Here is an 18,318-nt window from a genome sequence, read left to right as displayed (position 1 = left end):
GTAATTTATTAAGGCCGACCATCATCTAAACCCCTAACCCAACAATCACCCTAATGTAAAAGCTGTATTTTTTACAGTGTTAGTCATATTATTTGTTAAATTACCTATTAAACTGCATTTTATTAACATATACCCCACCTAAACCCTTAGTCCATCACAGTAATGTAAAGACAGTAATTTTACCGTGTCTAATTCATGTTATTTGTTAAATTACTTATTAAACTGCATTTTATAAACATATACTCCACCAAAACCCTATCCTAACCATAATAAAAACAGTAATATTACAGTGTTATTCATATTATTTCTTAAATTACCAATTAAATAATAATTTCTTAACGTCTAATCTTACCCCAACCCTCACAGTGATGTAAAAATATAAATTATTGTTGTACAGTGTCACAAAAATGATGCTAAAATTATATAAGTGTCCGCGGCTGTATCCCTTATATATTTTACGATTCGTTCGCCCTGGTGAAGTCTAGATGGGATACAGTTGAGGAAACGCAAGCATCTTTTTGTGACACTGTTCAGCAATAATTAATATTTATACATTGCTGTGAGGGTAGACGTTAATAACATACAATTAATCGATAAATTAATACATAATATAAACAATTCTCGTTAACTAAAAACGTTTACTAGTTAAATCAAAGTGCCTTTATGTGTATTCTGTTTTCGCTTCGATCCGCGGCTGTATCCCTTCTATATTTTACGAGTCGTTCGCCCCGGTAAAGTCTAGATGGGATACAGCTGCGGATACGCAAGCATCTTTTTGTGACACCGTTCAGCAATAATTAATATTTATACATTGCTGTGAGGGTAGACGTTAATAACATACAATTAATCGATAAATTAATAAATACTATAAACAATTATCGTTAACTGAAAACGTTAACTCGTTAAATCAAAGTGCTTTATGTGTTTTCTGCTTTCGCTTCGATCCGCGGCTGTATCACTTCTAACAACCAGTCGTGTGCTGTGCTGTGATTGCTGCTAGAAGTGATGTACTCACAGTAATGCAAAAATATGAATTATTGTTGTACAGTGTCACAAAAATGATGCTATAGATGTGAGTATCCCCATCTATATCCCAGCCTCCTGCTGGACTCAAGCAGAATTACAACAACATGAGGACGAGAAGAATCACTTCCGAGGGCATAGAGCAGAAAACACACACACAACCCTGCAGACAGCGGCTTTTACAGACACACACGAGTTTTTAAGTGTTGTGTTTGCGAGGTAAAGATGCTAACAATGTGGTCGTGATCTGCAATGTGATGTTTGACAGGTGAAAGGTTGTTTTTACTGACGTTTGAGGAAACCCGCTTGAGGCCCGGTGAGTTTCGCTATAAACACGAATATAAACTCTCATTTTACACATTTAAAACACTGTATTTATTTACAAACACAGCAGATTCCTCTTACACAAGTATACCGTGATTTTACTGCAGTTAACGATGACTGTTTTAACCAGCTTGTCGTGAAAACGTTCGTGTTTGGGTTATAGTTCTTATTAAAACATTATTTTATTATACAGTTTTATTGTTATAGTTATGTATGTATGTGGGGAATTGATAGATTCTGCCCACATGAAAAAATACTATAGTAATTTATAATAAATAATATTGTGTTTTTAGTCATACTATAGTAAAGTTTATTATACTGTATTAATTGTAGTGTTTATTTACAACTCTGTTAATGAATGCTCTAGTATACTGTAGTATTGAGTATTAGATAAACTGTATTATTGCAGTGTACTTTAGTTTTTACTACAGTAAACTGGCGTATTGTAGTATAATATACCCTAAAATATTGGGTGGGTCAATTGTTTATATTACTGTATATATGAGCAATATCACACAAGTAGCAGTGTGATATGGCTGTATATGTGGTGGTAGGCGTGCGTTGGCTTGAAGTGTCCATAGCCATATTGCACTGCTACTCATGTGATATTGCGTGACCCAGCCAGAGCCCAGACCTAAATCCTATTGAACATCTCTGGAGAGATCTGAAAATGGCTGTACACTGTCGCTTCCCATCCAACCTGATAGAGCTTGAGAGGTACTGCAAAGAGGAATGGGCCAAAATTCCCAAAGACAGGTGTGCCTAGCTTGTGGGATCATATTCAAGAAGACTTGAGGCTGTAATCGCTGCCAAAGGAGCATCAACAAAGTATTGAGCAAAGGCTGTCAATACTGATGTACATGTGATTTATCAGCTTTTTTATTTTAATAAATTTGCAACAATTTAAAACTCTTTTTCCACATTGTCATTATTGTAGAATGTTGAAATCAATGAATTTAATCCATTTTGGAATAAGGCTGTAACATAAACAAAGTGGAAAAAGTGAAGCGATATGAGTATTTTCGGATGCACTGTAAATATATATATATATATATATATATATATATATGTACACATACTGTAGTTTTTGTTTTACCAAAGCGTCTTTAAAATCGCTGTATGATGCTGTAAAACTATGCGATGTTGTTGAGCATTACGAAAACAATATTTCTTGCGATATAACTCATCCCTAGAAAACTGTTTATTAAAATTAATATTGCTTTATATATATTGCTAATATTGCTAATATTACTATTGTTTTAATATAGTAAACAGGATTTATTGTGGTAAACGGTGATGATTTAAATTGGTAAATTGTGATGTAATATGGTAAATAGTGATTTATTATGGTAAATGGTGGTTTAATATGATAAAGAGTTATGATTTAATATGGTAAATTGTGATTTTAATATAGTAAACGGCGATGGTTTAGTTTGGTAAACTGTGATTTAAAATAAAAAAATTGTAATTAAATATGGTAAATGGGGATTTAATGTGGTAAACAGAGATGATTTAATATGGTAAATTGTGTTTTAATATGGTAGACAGTAATTTATTATTGTAAATGGTGAATTAATATGATAGAGTTATGATTTAATTAGGTAAATTGTGATTTAATATGGTAAACAGTAATTTATTATTATAAAGGATGATTTGGTAAACTGTGATGTGATATGGTAAACAGTGATCTAAGATGGTAAACTGTGATGTGATATGGTAAACGGTGCTTTAATATGGTAAACTGTGATGTGATATGGTAAACAGTGATCTAAGATGGTAAACTGTCATGTGATATGGTAAACGGTGCTTTAATATGGTAAACTGTGATGTGATATGGTAAACAGTGATCTAAGATGGTAAACTGTGATGTAAGATGGTAAACAGTGATCTAAGATGGTAAACTGTGATGTAAGATGGTAAACAGTGATCTAAGATGGTAAACTGTGATGTGATATGGTAAACAGTGATTTAATATGGTAAACCATGATGTAATGTAGTAATCTGTGCTTGTGCTGTTTTGTTTCAGTCTCCTGTCAGTGATCATGGCTGATGATCCTCAGAGAAACTTCCGCTCGACGTATTATGAGAAAGTGGGTTTCAGAGGAGTGGAGGAGAAGAAATCACTGGAGATCCTGCTGAAGGACAACCCTCTGGGTGAGACGCACCGATACCGAGTTACAGCCACACCAGAACTCAAGACTAAATTATTAGCCTTCCTGTGAAATGTTGTATTCATTTTCAAATATTTCCCAAATGACATTTAACAGATTCAGGAATTTTTCACAGTATTCCCTCTAATATTTTTTCTTCTGGAGAAAGTCTTATTTGTTTTATTTCGGCTAGAATAAAAGCAGTTTTTATTTTTTTAAACTCATTTTAAGGTCAATATTATTAGCCCCCTTTAAGCAATATTAGTTTTGGATTGTCTCCAGAACAAACCACTGTTATACAATGACTAGCCTAATTACCCTAACTTTACCCTAATTACCCTAGTTAAGCCTTTAAATGTCACTTTAAGCTGAACACTAGTGTCTTGAAGAATATGTAGTTTAATATTATGTGCTGTCATCATGTTGCTGATATTATTAGCATACTAATAGCAGTGGATTTGTTGTTTCATCCTTGTTTTGGTTGATGTTTCAGATGTGGAGAAGCTGAGCACCTTCAGCCAGAGGTTTCCCCTGCCCTCCATGTACCGCATCCACGTGTGGAAAGTCTTGCTGGGTGAGAATGTTAATGATTAGATCTGTTTTGAAATGGAATTGAAATCTTTATTGTCCACACATGTGGAAATTTGTTTTTGACCTCGCAAACATCACAAATACAAAACACAAACACAGAACACAAACACAAAGCTTGCTGAACCACAGATTACCAACACACAACCCTAAGCATATAGACTACTTTATAGTTATTTATTCAATATGGTAATAGCAGACGGGATAAAAGATTTCTAAAAAATAATTGTTTTTGCTGTGGGTACTCTGTATTGTCTACTAGAAGGAAGCTTTTTTCAAATTCATAATAAAGAGGATGAGTTGAGTCCTGAACTATCTGTGAGGCTTTCCGTCTGGTCTGGTTTATATACAGTTCCACAAGCTGCTTCTGGGGGTCCATTATGATCTTACTAGCTGTGTTAACGATCTTTTGCAAGTTTATACTTGCTCCTAGCTACAAGATTTCCGTACCAGCAAGAAATATTATAGGAGATGATACTTTTAACCAGACTGGTATAAACCTTCCTCAGAACACCCTTACTAACATTAAAACTATTTAATTTCCTTAAAAGAAAGAGTCTCTGTGTTGCCTTATTGTAGATATAGTCTGCATGTTCACCAAAATTTAAGCTACTATTTAAAATAATCCCCAATTACTTAAAAGTGTTTACAATCTGATTAAGGCCAGTGTTGTGCAGTGTCCACCTCGTGGTCCTATGCCGATCCTTTCCCTCTCGCTGCTCGCCATGCTTTCCTGTCAATACTCTCTACTTTCCTATCCAATAAAGGTGAAAACCCCGAAAAATTTATTATAAAAAGAAAAAGTGTTTATAATCTCAACATGTTGACCCACATTAGGGTATATGCTGAAGTATGCTAATAGGACTTTTAATTTGTCAGTAACCTGGGTTAAGCGCTTCCGGTGAACTGTATGCCATTGATAAATCAGCGCATTTAAGCTCTGTTTTCTTTAAAAATCAGCGATCTCCACTGACTGAGTGATAACCAAGATAAAGTAAGTCTCAGATTGCACAAGAAGCCCTGCATTAAATAACATTTCCCCCTGCCATGTCTTTATAATATGAACATTTATTTTACCCCAGTATATTCATTGGAGCTTCTGCGCTAGCCTGCCGATTCTGACGGGCGCGAGCGAGTAAACGGCTTCTTGTCTCGTTTTATGCTTGAGCAACTAAATGAATGCCAAAGTCTGTTTAACTGATTGTATTTTAATTACATTACAACATCGATGCTGTAAAACAGAGGTTCTCAACTGGTTTGGCCATGGGAGCCACATTTTTACATGGTCATAACTCAAATTTTTAGGAACCATAATATAATTTTAGGAATTATAATGAATTTGTATTTATTTGTTAACATAAACAAGTAGTGACAGATAAATCACCAAGAAAATCACCAAGAAAATCACCAAGACTTACAAATAAACAATATTTTATTGCTGTCATTTAACAAAATGTATCAAATTATAGAAATAATACAAAGTAAAAGCATCAAATAAAAAAGCAGTGGTTAGTGTAAGGAAAGGTTTAGTTACCATGAATTAAACTGAATCCTGTTGAACAGAACAAACCCGCAAATTACAGTAAAATGATTAAAATAATCATAACCATTTTTATAATAATCACCAGTTATTCGCTCTTCTGCTATTGTGTGGGCTTTCTTGGCCTTTGCTGCACGGTGAGCTACACAGTAATATGCGCGGAGTGCCTGTACTTGTTTTGAACATGAAGATGTTAATTGTGATGCCCTCAGCTCTTGGAGTCGTCTTTGAAAATAGTCCACAGTTTTGTCCTTGCAACTGGGATGTTTGGTTTCTAAATGTTTTAATTTAGAAGGTTTCATGCTGTCTTGTGAGAGCACCCACTAGTTTACTGTAGTTAAGGCTGAAGTATACTACGGTAATTACTATTATTTCATGATAGTTATTAATGATACTACAATATGTAAGTTAGTGTAATTTAAAGAGCCCATATTATACATGAAATAGGGTCATATGTAGGTTGTAAGGGTCTCCAACAACAGTCTAATATGCGTGCAAGGTCAAAAAACACTTTGATGGTCTTATAATCTGCATTTATTTTTACCTAATTATCCCAGCGACTCCCATATGAATCGTTCAGCGATTCATTTGTTCCCAAACCCCTCCTCAGCGCGAAGCTAATCTGCGCTGATTGGACTGATGACAGCCTGCTGCGATTGGTCGACACGGACAAGGCTTCAGCGTGAGACAGAGTGAAATGCCCAGCAGATAATCTACAATATAAAAGTAGTCACAGTGTACACACGCTTCATAGTGGATTTTGGCTGGCAGTGGGTGAATGTAAATACAGACGATGGACTAGAAAATACTGACGACTAACTATTTTATTGAGCAAAAAGTCCAAGAACTGGCGAGGAGATCTAGGCTGTCACAGTCTTCTTGCTCTTTTCACACACACACACACACACAGGGCCTGCGCGTCCATAGAGGAGTGGCTGAATAGAGAGGGCGCGGCGCTCAGTTATATCCGCGAATACCCGCGCGTTACACACATGAGGTGACACAGACACACGCACACACACACACACACACAGGGCCGGCGCGTCCATAGAGGAGCGGCTGAATAGAGAGGGCGCGGCGCTCAGTTATATCCGCGAATACCCGTGCGTTACACACACGAGGAGACACAGACACACACACACACACAGACACATTACTCCTACCCGAGGACACGACACACACGCCTAGAGCACCAGTTTAGCTTGCTGGGTGCAATTTAGACACCTCACCTCGAACCTGAGCTGAAATATTTTGAAACTTGACCGTTGCATGCGGGTAAACAGCTGACGATCCGTAATCAAAGCGGCACGCGTCGCGTTTTCAACGTGGCTTTACACGCGATATGAGAATATAAAGAGTTAACCTGATACAGCACACGCGGTTACAAGTAACAAAACACAACTAAATACATCATTTGCAAGCTAGAGTAAACGAGGCAACAGTTTTAATCGCACGTACTTACTCTGGTGAAATGGGGGAAGAAACTGATCCATGATCCACTGATCAATGTTCTGACAGTCTTTACTGATCCTTCCTTTAACAAACTGAAGAAGTCTTCTTTGAAAGCATGTAGTTTTCAGAAGCACTCAGAACTGCTCAAGGCTAGGCTATATTGCTGATGTTTCATCTTCGATTAGACTGTCCATAATATCCATCTGCACAGCGTGACTTCATTTGACCGGTGTCTGTGTGTGTGTGTGTGTGTGTGTGTGTGTGTGTGTGTGTGTGTGTGTGTGTGTGTGTGTGTGTGTGTGTGTGTGTGAGACTTTTTTTTCTGTTAGTGGGCGGGGCCGCAGGTTTCAAATCTCCCGGGTTTGCGCGCGCAACTACTTGTGTTTCGTAGCTGCGTCATCGCGAAACACCTAATGACTCGTTATCAAGACGACTCGTTTGAAGCACTATGAGTCGACTCTTTTATAGATGAATCAATAGTTTTAAACACTGTACACTTACAGATTTAAGCCTTAGCTGGATATTTCACTTCACTTAGAGCTGTGTTACACACTACATGGAAGGGCATTTTCAAAAACCCACAATATGGGCTCTTTAATGCTTATTGGTAAATATTTCCCTTTACTCTACATTACTATAGTAGTTTAAATGCGTAACAGCTGGTTTTATTGGATTATTTGTTTTTGCTGTAATATACTTTAATGTGTTTCTGTTTGGTAAAATATTATTTCCAGTAAATAACTGAACTGAACTATTCCGCCTCATATGATTTATTGACAGTTTTATTGATCACTCAGATATGAATGATAATTTAAGTTGCTTCGATTTAAAAATGAACATTGTAAAAATATCTTAAATGTAGCTAAGCTTATTTTGCAAAGTAGCTTTTAGCTTAGCTTGCTACATTTCCCAGGGTGTAGCTTTTAGTGTAGTTAAGCTACATTTTAAGTTAACTAATAGCTTAGCTCACTACATTTTTCAAGTAGCTTACCCAACACTGCCCACTACATATGACACACTGAGGTTTTAAGCCTTTTTTGTCGTCAATATATGTAAATCCAGGGCTTGATTTGTGCCGGAACACGCTGGATCCGGATCCGGCACCTCTAAAATCTGATCCGGCAGCTCATTTTGATGATGCCCCTCCTCATCCGCCCTTCTCCTCCGTCCACTGTTCACTTTAGCGTCTCCCCAACCCTCTTCACTGTGGTCAGCTACACCCCCACCCCACACACCCCTCACCACCGTCCCCCACTTTCGTACGCGACACCACACCATCCTCACGTAACATGCCGGATCCGTTACCCTGATCTGTTCTGGGACCTCGCAATTCACAAATTAAGCACTGTGTAAATGCATACTTTACATATTCTGGGTCATACTTGCGCTTCAGCATATTTTTTTGCTATAATTAAATGATATTTCACATGTGAAATGGTACTGTTTTCGCGCGCGCATTTCAAAATAAAGGTGAAAATAAGTTAAAAATTAAACTTTTGTTGTTTTTTTGACCACACACTCCACTCTGCGACCCGCTGTAAATGTTCCCGCGACCCACCTTTGGGTCACGACCCACCAGATGAGAAACACTGCTGTAAAAGGAATCATATAAAATGGAAAAAAGTCACAATATCATGTCACCGGAAGTTTATCAGTATGGGAACAACACTAGCTCAGCATATACCCTATAGCAGGGGTCTCCAACCTCGTTCCTGGAGGTCCAGTGCCCTGCAGGGTTTAGCCCCAACTTGCCTCAACACACCTGCCTGGGTGTATCAAGTATACCTAGTAAGACCTTGATTAGCTTTTTCAGGTGTGTTTGATTAGGCTTGGAGCTAAAATCTGCAGGACACCGGACCTCCAGGAACAAGTTTGGTGATCTCTGCACTATAGTAACTGGATGACGGATAGGCTCCCCTTCCCTACTAATAAATAGTTCCTTAGTTTTCAAAGCATTTAGTGACAGCACTCTCCTCACAGCATGTCACCAGATGTTCTATGTGCTCCAAGTAGGCCCTCTCTAGCTCCTCCTTTCCTTTGACCATAAGTCCAACCACGGCCATGTCATCAGCATATTTGAATCAGAATCAGAATCAGAAAGAGCTTTATTGCCAGGTATGTTCACACATACAAGGAATTTGTTTTCGTGACAGAGCTTCAACAGCGCAACAGAAGTAGGGTAGGGTAATATTGCTTTCAGAAATCTGCATTTCACTTGTATACATCGAAAATACTGCAGGTGATATCACACAGCCTTGAGGTACTCCAGTGTTCAAGACAACCTCTTCAGATGTTGAACCCTGTGCAGACACTCTTTGAGGACGATCAGTTAAAAAATCCTTTATCCATAACACTAGGTGCTCATTACTTTACTTTCTTTATTGTCCACAAGTGTAAATTTATCTTTGGCTTCACCACACAACCACATCAGCGTTCACGTTACACACATCAAAGAAAAAACAGGCAACACAAACACATTCAATGTCATCATATAGACTTTTTTCCTTGCTGCTGCATGGAGGGCTTCATAGCGACCAGCGTCTTCCGGTAGAATGTTTAGAACTTCCGTTAACATCGTTTACAACCGGTAATTTGCTCTCCGAAAATGAGTTTTAGTAGCGTTTTAGGTGGATTTCGGAGTGTTTTTGTGACACACAACCTTGAAAGGTGTGTGTTAAAGCCGTTATAATCTGTCAGATGTGGTTCAAGCGTGAGAGAAAAACGTTCTCCTAGTTCACAGTGTCTGCCGTCAGAAATACAGTGTGTGTGTGTGTGTGTGTGTGTGTGTGTGTGTGTGTGTTTCCCCGGGCTGTCAGCTGTTAGCTCAGCGGCTCTTCAACACACACATGCCACACGCACACACGCAATACTTCACTGCATTATAGAGCAAACCAGATTACTGGCATGAAACTTAACAGGTATATAAGTCATACAATTAACAAAAATGACCAATAAAAGTCTGTTACTGATACTTTGCTGGCTGATTTACATGTTCACTCTAATCGTGAGCTGTTTATGTTTCATTTAGTGTGTAGTATTCACCACGGTTTGTGTTATTCTGTCATTTCTGTCACTGTATTTTCACTGTCCCAGTTATTAAATTAGTGTGCTAGTGGGACAGTACAGGTGACTTTAGCGATGACGAGGCTTCATTTAAACAGCAGAAGATGCCGTCTGACAATGAGGGGAAAATGCCTCAGCAGTTGTTTTCCATCTTATTAGATCACATTTTTTAAATGATCAGTCCAGGAGGTGGCGCTGATCGACAACAGTATCAGTTTAAAGAAGATAAATGCAGGTAAAATAGATTAAAACTATCGTAAGCTGTCCAAATGTGACTGTTTATACTCATCAGCTGCCGACCGGAAGTTCTCAGCATTCTCCTTGCTCATACATGCAAAGCATAATGGGTCATTTTGCTTTCCAAGAAAAAGGTCTATACATCACATTAAAAACTCTATTTAAAACACTATACATACTTACGACCCAGTATTAAAAATTCTAATGGCAGTCGGCACAAAGGACATTTGATACACATTTTTCTTTACTTGAGGTTGCCTAAAACGTTGTTTTGATGGCATGAGATGAAATGTGATATTTAAGGGATGGGAACAATCTTCACGATGACGTGTGCTTTCTGTTTAATCCTCATTGAATACATTTCATTGGGTTGTCTACAATTGCACTGGCAATTTTCACTACTCGACACTGTAGTTTTTTTTTTTTGCTAGTAGATTTTTTGCATTAACAAATACTCTTTGCATTAACACTAAGCTTTTATAATCAACCCAATAAAATGTCAGCTTTGACAGTATTAAAAGCTGAACTAAAATCAATATATGTTTTCATCCAAATATGTGAATTAGATTTGTGTGCAAAACTGTAATATGGTATAAAACATTAGAGAATAAAGCAGCGTTTCCATCAATGAGTGAAGGAGAACAAAACGTCACTCCCTGATGAACTGGAGCAGATATCAGTCAGAGAAGTGGAGTTTAGTGCACTGTGGTGTTTGTTCTCCTTTAATAAATGAGCTGCGCCTCAGAAGATGAAGACGAAATGCAATGAACGCGGTGAATGCGGAGGCTTTTGGAGGCGTGAGACGGGAGCGCAGACAGATGCTCAAGCACTGTGATGACAGAGAACTGAGGCCTTTTACAATCAGCACAACAACATTTCAGATCTGCAACAATGAGAGTGTGTGTTTGTTTGTTTTTGTGAGTGTGTTAGAGTGTGTTTGTTAGAGTGTGTGTGTGTGTACAAGGACAGAAATGTGCATATGACTTATCGATATTGCAATGTTGTGGCGGTATATAAGTGTGTGTTTGTGTGTTCTCAGGTATTCTGCCTCCTCACAGTGACTCTCACGCTCTGGTGCGTCAGTATCGTGTGGATCAGTTTGAGGACGTGAGCGGCGCTCTGACCGTCATGCGCTTCATCCACGCCTCCACACCGCAGACAGAGATCTACCTGCGCATGTTCCAGCTGGAGAACCACACGCTGCCCCGCAGGACCGAGCTCCGGCCGCCCGTGAGCACTTCAGCTATATCACATCTGCTTGATTTGAGCTTGAGGGGGTGTGGGTAATCAGATGCTTCCTGCAGTCTCAGTGTGTTTGATGCCTTTAATTCTCCAGGATGCGGAGGATGAAAACTTCCTGGCGATCGCTCGAGCGATGGAGGAGATCGTGGATGACCCGGTGGACTGTTTCTGGCTCGTCAGATGCTTCATCAACCAGTTCAAGCACAAGTTTGGAGACTCCATCCCTCACCTGGTACATGCTCACCTGTACATTCTGTTGTTTATTAATGATTGATGATATTTATTACCAAATGCTTTTTGCTATAATAATAAAAACAAATAAGAATATAATTAAATAGTTACTTATTCTTGTAAACTCATTCAGTACCATGCAGAACAGGTTTTATTATTTTTACAGATGTTATTATTTCTACTATTGTTAATATTGTTCATATTGTTATACTTTGCTCTTTTTGTCTTTCCAAACCTGTATATGGAGCTCAGAATTCAACAAAAATCACATGAAATGTCCCCAAAAACTGTTTGATTGTTGTTTGTGACGTATTGTTTGTGAATATCCTTCAGCCGAAGAGTCTGGAGCACTTCCTGTCTCAGGAGGATGTGTGTCTGCTGTCTCACCTGAAGGCGTCTGGAGCTCTGGCTTCACTACCGTACTCACTGTGGTTCAGACGCTGCTTCGCCGGCTGCTTACCAGAGTCCAGCCTACAAAGGTCACAACCTGCTCACTAACTAGCCAACTCACTTACTAGTCAATCTACTAACTCACTAACTAACTCGATAACTAGTCAACTTACTATCCAACTCACTACTTGTTCAACATACTAGCTCACTGACTAAATCACTAACTTACTAACCAACAAACTCACTACACTAACTAGCCATCTCACTAATTACCCAGTCAACTTACTAACTCACTAACTAAATCATTAACTCTATAAATAGTCAACTTACTAACTGACTAACCAACTCACTTGCCAACTCACTAACTAATTAACTTTATAACTAGTCAACTTACAAACAAAAATCACTAACCAACCAACCAACTCACTACACTAACTAGCCAACTCACTAACTCATTAACTAGTCAACTTAATAACTCACTAACTAAATAACTAATTCAATAACTAGACAACTTACTAACTAGTCAACGTACTAGCAAAAATCACCAACTCACTACACTAACTAGCCAGCTCACTAACTAACCAACCAACCAACTCACTACACCAACTCTCTTAACTAGCCAACTTACCAACTAGCCTCACTAAATCAGTAACTCACTAAATAGTCAACTCAATACACTAACTAGCCAACTAACTAACTTACTAATTAGTCCCCGTACAAACTCACTAACTCCCTAATTAGCCAACTAACTAACCAAATCAGTACATCAACTCACTAACTAGCCATTTTATTACTCACTAACTAAATCAGTAACTAGCCAACTAACTCACTAGCTAGCAAACTCACTACACTATATAGCCAACTCACTAACTTACTAATTAGTCCCCTTACAAACTCACTAACTAGCCAACTAACTCACTAGCTAGCAAACTCACTACACTAACTAGCCAACTCACTAACTTATTAATTAGTCCCCTTACAAACTCACTAACTCCCTAATTAGCCAACTAACTAACCAACCAACACAGTACACCAACTCACTAACTAGCCATCTTATTAACTAACTAAATCAGTAACTCACTAACTAGTCAACACACTATCTAACTGACTTACTAGCTAGCCAACTCACTAACTAGTCAACTTACTGACTCACTATACTAACTAGCCAACTTACTAACCTATGAATTAGTCACCTTACTAACTCCCTAACTAGCCAACTTACTAGTTAGCCAACTCATTACACTAACTAGACAACTCACTAACTAGTCAACATACTAACTCCCTAACTAAATCATTAACTCACTACACTAACTTACCTAACTAGCCACCTTACCAACTAGCCATGTTATAACTCACTAACTAAATCAGTATCTCACTAACTAGCCAACTCAATATCTAGCAAACTCACTAACTACCCAACTAACTAACCAACCAACTCACTAACTATCAATCTTATTAGCTCACTAACTAAATTAGTAACTCAGTAAAAAGCCAACTTACTACACTAACTAGCCAGCTAACTTACTAGCTAGCCAACTCACTACACTAACTAGCCAATTCACTTACTAGCCAACTCACTAACCTACTAATTAGTCACCTGACTAACTCACTAACTCTCTAACTACCCAATTTACTAGTTAGCCAACTCACTAAACCAACTAGTCAACTTACTAAATCATTAACTCACTACACTAACTTACTTAACTACCCAACTAGCCATCTTATTAACTCATTAACTAAATCAGTAACTCACTAACTAGCCAACTCACTACACTAACTTGCCAACTCACTAACTAGCCAACTAACTCACTAACTAGTCAACTTACTAACTCACTACACTAACTAGCCAACTCACTAACTTATTAATTAGTCACCTTACTAACTCCCTAACTAGCCAACTTACTAGCTAGCCAACTCACTACACTAAGTAGCCATGAACTTACTCTAATAAGTCACGTTTCTAACTAACTCTAGCCAACTCACTACACTAACTAGCCAACTCACTAACTAGTCAACTTACTAACTCACTAAATCACTAACTCACTACACTAACTAGCCAACTCACTAACTAGTCAACTTACTAACTCACTAAATCACTAACTCACTACACTAACTAGCCAACTCACTAACTTACTAATTAGTCATGTTACTAACTCACTAACTCCCTGACTAGCCAACCCACTTCACTAACTAGCCAACTAACCAACCAACTCACTACACCAACTAGCCAAATATATATAGCATGTTATGTATGTTATATATTTATTGCAGTTGTTTGACTGTGCTGCTCTGTGATTGGCTTGTTGTTTGACTGTGCTGCTCTGTGATTGGCTGCAGGGTGTGGGATAAAGTCATCAGCGGCTCCTGTAAGATCCTGGTGTTTGTAGCAGTGGAGATTCTGCTCAGCTATAAGATCATGATCATGGGAATGAACCAGCCGGACGCAGTTTACCACTTCCTGACTAACGTGAGTGTGCACACAACATCCATACACTGATGTATCATCAGCACGAGTAATTTGGTTTACAGGTGCTGTCAAATTAACATAAGTTTAGTTTTTTTTAGATGTTAGTCTTAAGGATATGTATAATCTAGTGTGCTCCAAAACAGTGACGAAATTCCGGTTCAGAAGATATAAAACTGATATAAACATGTAAAGCTTGTAGTTTGTCACTTTTGCCTAAATAGATAAGCAGTTTTTTTTCACGTCACCTCATACTCCAGTATCTCATCAAATCTTCAGACCAATCAAAAGCTCACTAGTATCTGACATGCCCCGCCCTCTTCTTCTCATTGGCTGTTTATTTGATGCGCTTGAGCTCAACCACTCTCACTGGCAGAGCTGTGAGAAAAACTAAATCATATTGGTTAATTTTTTTTGTATAGGGGAGGAGCTACTCTATGCCCCGCCCTCTCTTCATGTCTCAGTTGCGATTACGTCAAACATCAAATAAAAAACGTGCATTTCAAAGCACTCGACAAACTTGAGGTTTAAAATAGCGTAATTAACACAGCTAATTAATCAGAAACCACGTTCATTTATGAAATGTTTTTAATATTACTCTTTCCTCCAATATAATTTTAAGATGTACATGTTTTTTTCGTGTCCTCGTGTAAGTTTTTGTACAAAAAAAAAATTATATATATATATATATATATATATATACACACACAGTGTTTCCTCTAGGATGTTTTCCAGCTGTGGTGGCAGCCTTTACACATATCCATCAACTACCAATGACGTTATTTCAATGACAGATGTGGTGAGTGCAGTATTACAAGTCGAGATCGCATTCATGTAATACGAGCCTGCGGATCTCTGCTTGTGTGCCGATTTCCTCTGCTCGTGCACAAAACTTCTTGTGCGCCCTCAAAAACACGCTGCTCAAGTGCAGAGTTAGTGCGTTTATGTATTGAGGATGTCTCCAACATTTATTAGATTTGCTGGGAATATTTATGAATGTCTCCAATAAACCTACAGAGCGGCATTAATGCGTCCTGAAGTAAAGTGAAACGGCTATAAACTCCAGCAAGATAAAGTCATTGCAAGGAAAACCACAGACTTTTATCAATGAATAAAATATAATTATATAAACTGTGTTCATCTTAACTGAAAGCTACATCGTGTTTGCTGGCCTCACGCATCACACACCTGTCAGTCAGTCAGTCTGTCAGTCAGCACGTCACCTTAAAGGGTTAAACAAATAACGCACAGCATCACTACGATTACAGAAAAGTTTGCGCTGTTATAATTCACTTACCCTTTAATGCATTTTGGTGCGATCATAACCCGCTATTAAAAAAACAACAACTGAATGATTTAAATGAGAAGCTGTAATGTAGCCGTGGCGGGATGAATTTTGGCGTGGCGCCCCGCCATGGAAGAATGAATGTAGCGGAAACCATTATATATATAGGGGGATTTATTTATTTATTTATTTAAAAAAAAAACAAGGAGAGTTGGTGCTCTGCTTGTGTTTATATATATATATATATATATAAAAACATTAAAAAACATTTAAAAATCACGCAAAGACCATAGACTGTAAAAGATATGAACGTAGTATCCATGATGTCACCTGTAGGTTTATGAAGAACACACAAGAAGCTACCAGTAGGTGTGGCCAACCGTCGCCATTTTGTTCGCACGTCATCGCACCAACCGGGGAATACCAAATAAGGGCGAAGAGGCGGAGCTACAGACGCCTGCTAGCATTTTGCTTAGACAGGCTTTTCTTTTGGAGAAACTCTTAATACTTCATTACCTGCGACTCGTTTGTGTTCTGAACACATGTGCTTGGTGTTTAGTCTTTTTAAAACACTGTTGTAACACATTGAGCCACTAAGCTTTGTTCTTATGACGTTTTCTACAGGAGGAAAACACGAATTACTCCCAAACACTTCAGATATAGTGTGTGTTAGTAAATGCAAGACTATTGATGAACTCCAGCATAACACTGTATGATAACGCTTCAGATGACTGTTCTAGAGCCTACAGCTAATCAATCTGTCACATTCTGGAGCGCATTACAGCTCTAAAGAACATTATAAATGATAAATGATCTTAAATAAAACAAATACATTTATAGAGATGGTATTTAAGCATATAATTTCACTCACCTGGGAAATGGAGGCCATGTGAATGGTTTGTGAGCACAATAAAGTGCACACAGCATGCCATATCATCTGATAATTGTAGGAAATAATTCCTAAACGCAACTGAGTGTGTAAAGAAACATAAAACAACACAAATATACGATGAATATGCCGAGTTCAGCGGCTCATCAGCCGGAATCAGCTGAGGTGAAGTGACGGCGACCAGCGAGACCTAGCTGTCACTCAAGTGGCCACGCCCTTAATTATGCAGACTTAATATAACCTAATATAAACTAAACAGATGAGTTATAAAAAAATTCACCCCCCTCACAGTAGTCATGAAGGGTAATATTAGCTATATGAACCAAAATCGTTCTTTGTAGCAGGCTGTATAGTCGGCCATTTGAACAGTGGGCTCAATAGAAATCTGCTCTATTATGGAGCCAGGACTAGTGGAAGTTCCATGAATTGCAGTTTTAGATTCTTCTGTATTTGCTTCACGAGGGAGAGCGGGAGGTTGATGCTTGGTGATGACACTACAGTTAAACTATGCTGAAAAATAAAAAGTAAAACAAATTAATTAAATTAGCATCTATAAAAGCTTTAAGTTAAAGTAAACATAAGTTATTCTGTTGAACAACACTTGGGCTTCAGTCCATCACTGTGTTTTTTCATTAGTTTCATTGATCATTAATTTTATGTGAAAGGTTTTTTATAATTATTGTGGAACAAGAATCTGATATTTTAATGTATTATAATAATAATTTTTAGCCACAGCCGTATCACCCTGCAGCCTAAGAGCGGTTAGTCACTGAAGCTAAGCAGGGCTGAACCTGGTCAGTACCTGATGGGAGACCACATGGGAAAACTAGGTTGCTGTTGGAAGTGGTATTAGAGAGGCCAGCAGGAGGCGCTCAACCTGCGGTCTGTGTGAGTCCTAATGCCCCAGTGTAGTGAAGGGGACACTATAGTGTCAGTGAGCATCGTCTTTCAGATGAGATGTTAAACCGAGGTCCTGACTCTCTGTGGTTATTAATAACCCCATGAGACTTCTGGTAAAGAGTAGGGGTATAACCATGGTGTCCTGGTGTCAGCCTTTACCCATCATGGCCTCCTAATCATTCCCATTGGCTCTATCGTGTCTCTCCACTCCACCTATAGCTGGTGTGTGGTGAGTGCACTGGTGCCGTTGTCCTGTGCCCACCATCGCATCATCCAAGTGGAGCTGCACACTGGTGGTGGTGTGGAGAGACCCCCCTCATGATAAATGCGCGGTATAAATACACAGATTACATTATTTAATGTCATTTAATAAAATAAAAGCATCATTATTGTTATCTTTTTTATTTTTACTCTACTAAAACGTCACTAGTTATGTGTGAACAACTAAATGAATAGAAATCAGACTAAAGAAGATAAAGTAACGCACACATTAATGTGTTTTTACTGATAACTTTTTGGTCATACACACACACACACACA

The 18,318-nt window shown here is 38.3% G+C and overlaps 2 protein-coding genes across 2 annotated transcripts in view; both read left to right on the top strand.

Annotated features, from left to right (window-relative positions):
• ctsbb (cathepsin Bb) overlaps positions 1 to 18,318 on the top strand; it is a 245,400-nt gene that overhangs the window by 146,604 nt on the left and 80,478 nt on the right. The gene's annotated exons all lie outside the window — the stretch shown is intronic.
• Positions 1,125 to 18,318, top strand: part of tbc1d7 (TBC1 domain family, member 7) — a 19,762-nt gene continuing 2,568 nt past the window's right edge. Inside the window, exons 1-7 of the mRNA XM_056481772.1 lie at positions 1,125 to 1,339; positions 3,374 to 3,501; positions 3,991 to 4,071; positions 11,417 to 11,607; positions 11,714 to 11,851; positions 12,184 to 12,329; positions 14,578 to 14,707. Of these exons, the coding sequence (XP_056337747.1) occupies positions 3,390 to 3,501; positions 3,991 to 4,071; positions 11,417 to 11,607; positions 11,714 to 11,851; positions 12,184 to 12,329; positions 14,578 to 14,707 (798 nt within the window). The 5' untranslated portion in view covers positions 1,125 to 1,339; positions 3,374 to 3,389. The remainder of the gene's footprint in view (positions 1,340 to 3,373; positions 3,502 to 3,990; positions 4,072 to 11,416; positions 11,608 to 11,713; positions 11,852 to 12,183; positions 12,330 to 14,577; positions 14,708 to 18,318) is intronic.

The sequence above is a fragment of the Danio aesculapii genome, chromosome 20 (assembly GCF_903798145.1).
Source record: "Danio aesculapii chromosome 20, fDanAes4.1, whole genome shotgun sequence".
Taxonomy (NCBI): domain Eukaryota; kingdom Metazoa; phylum Chordata; class Actinopteri; order Cypriniformes; family Danionidae; genus Danio; species Danio aesculapii.
This window is presented reverse-complemented; position numbering and strand designations above follow the sequence as displayed.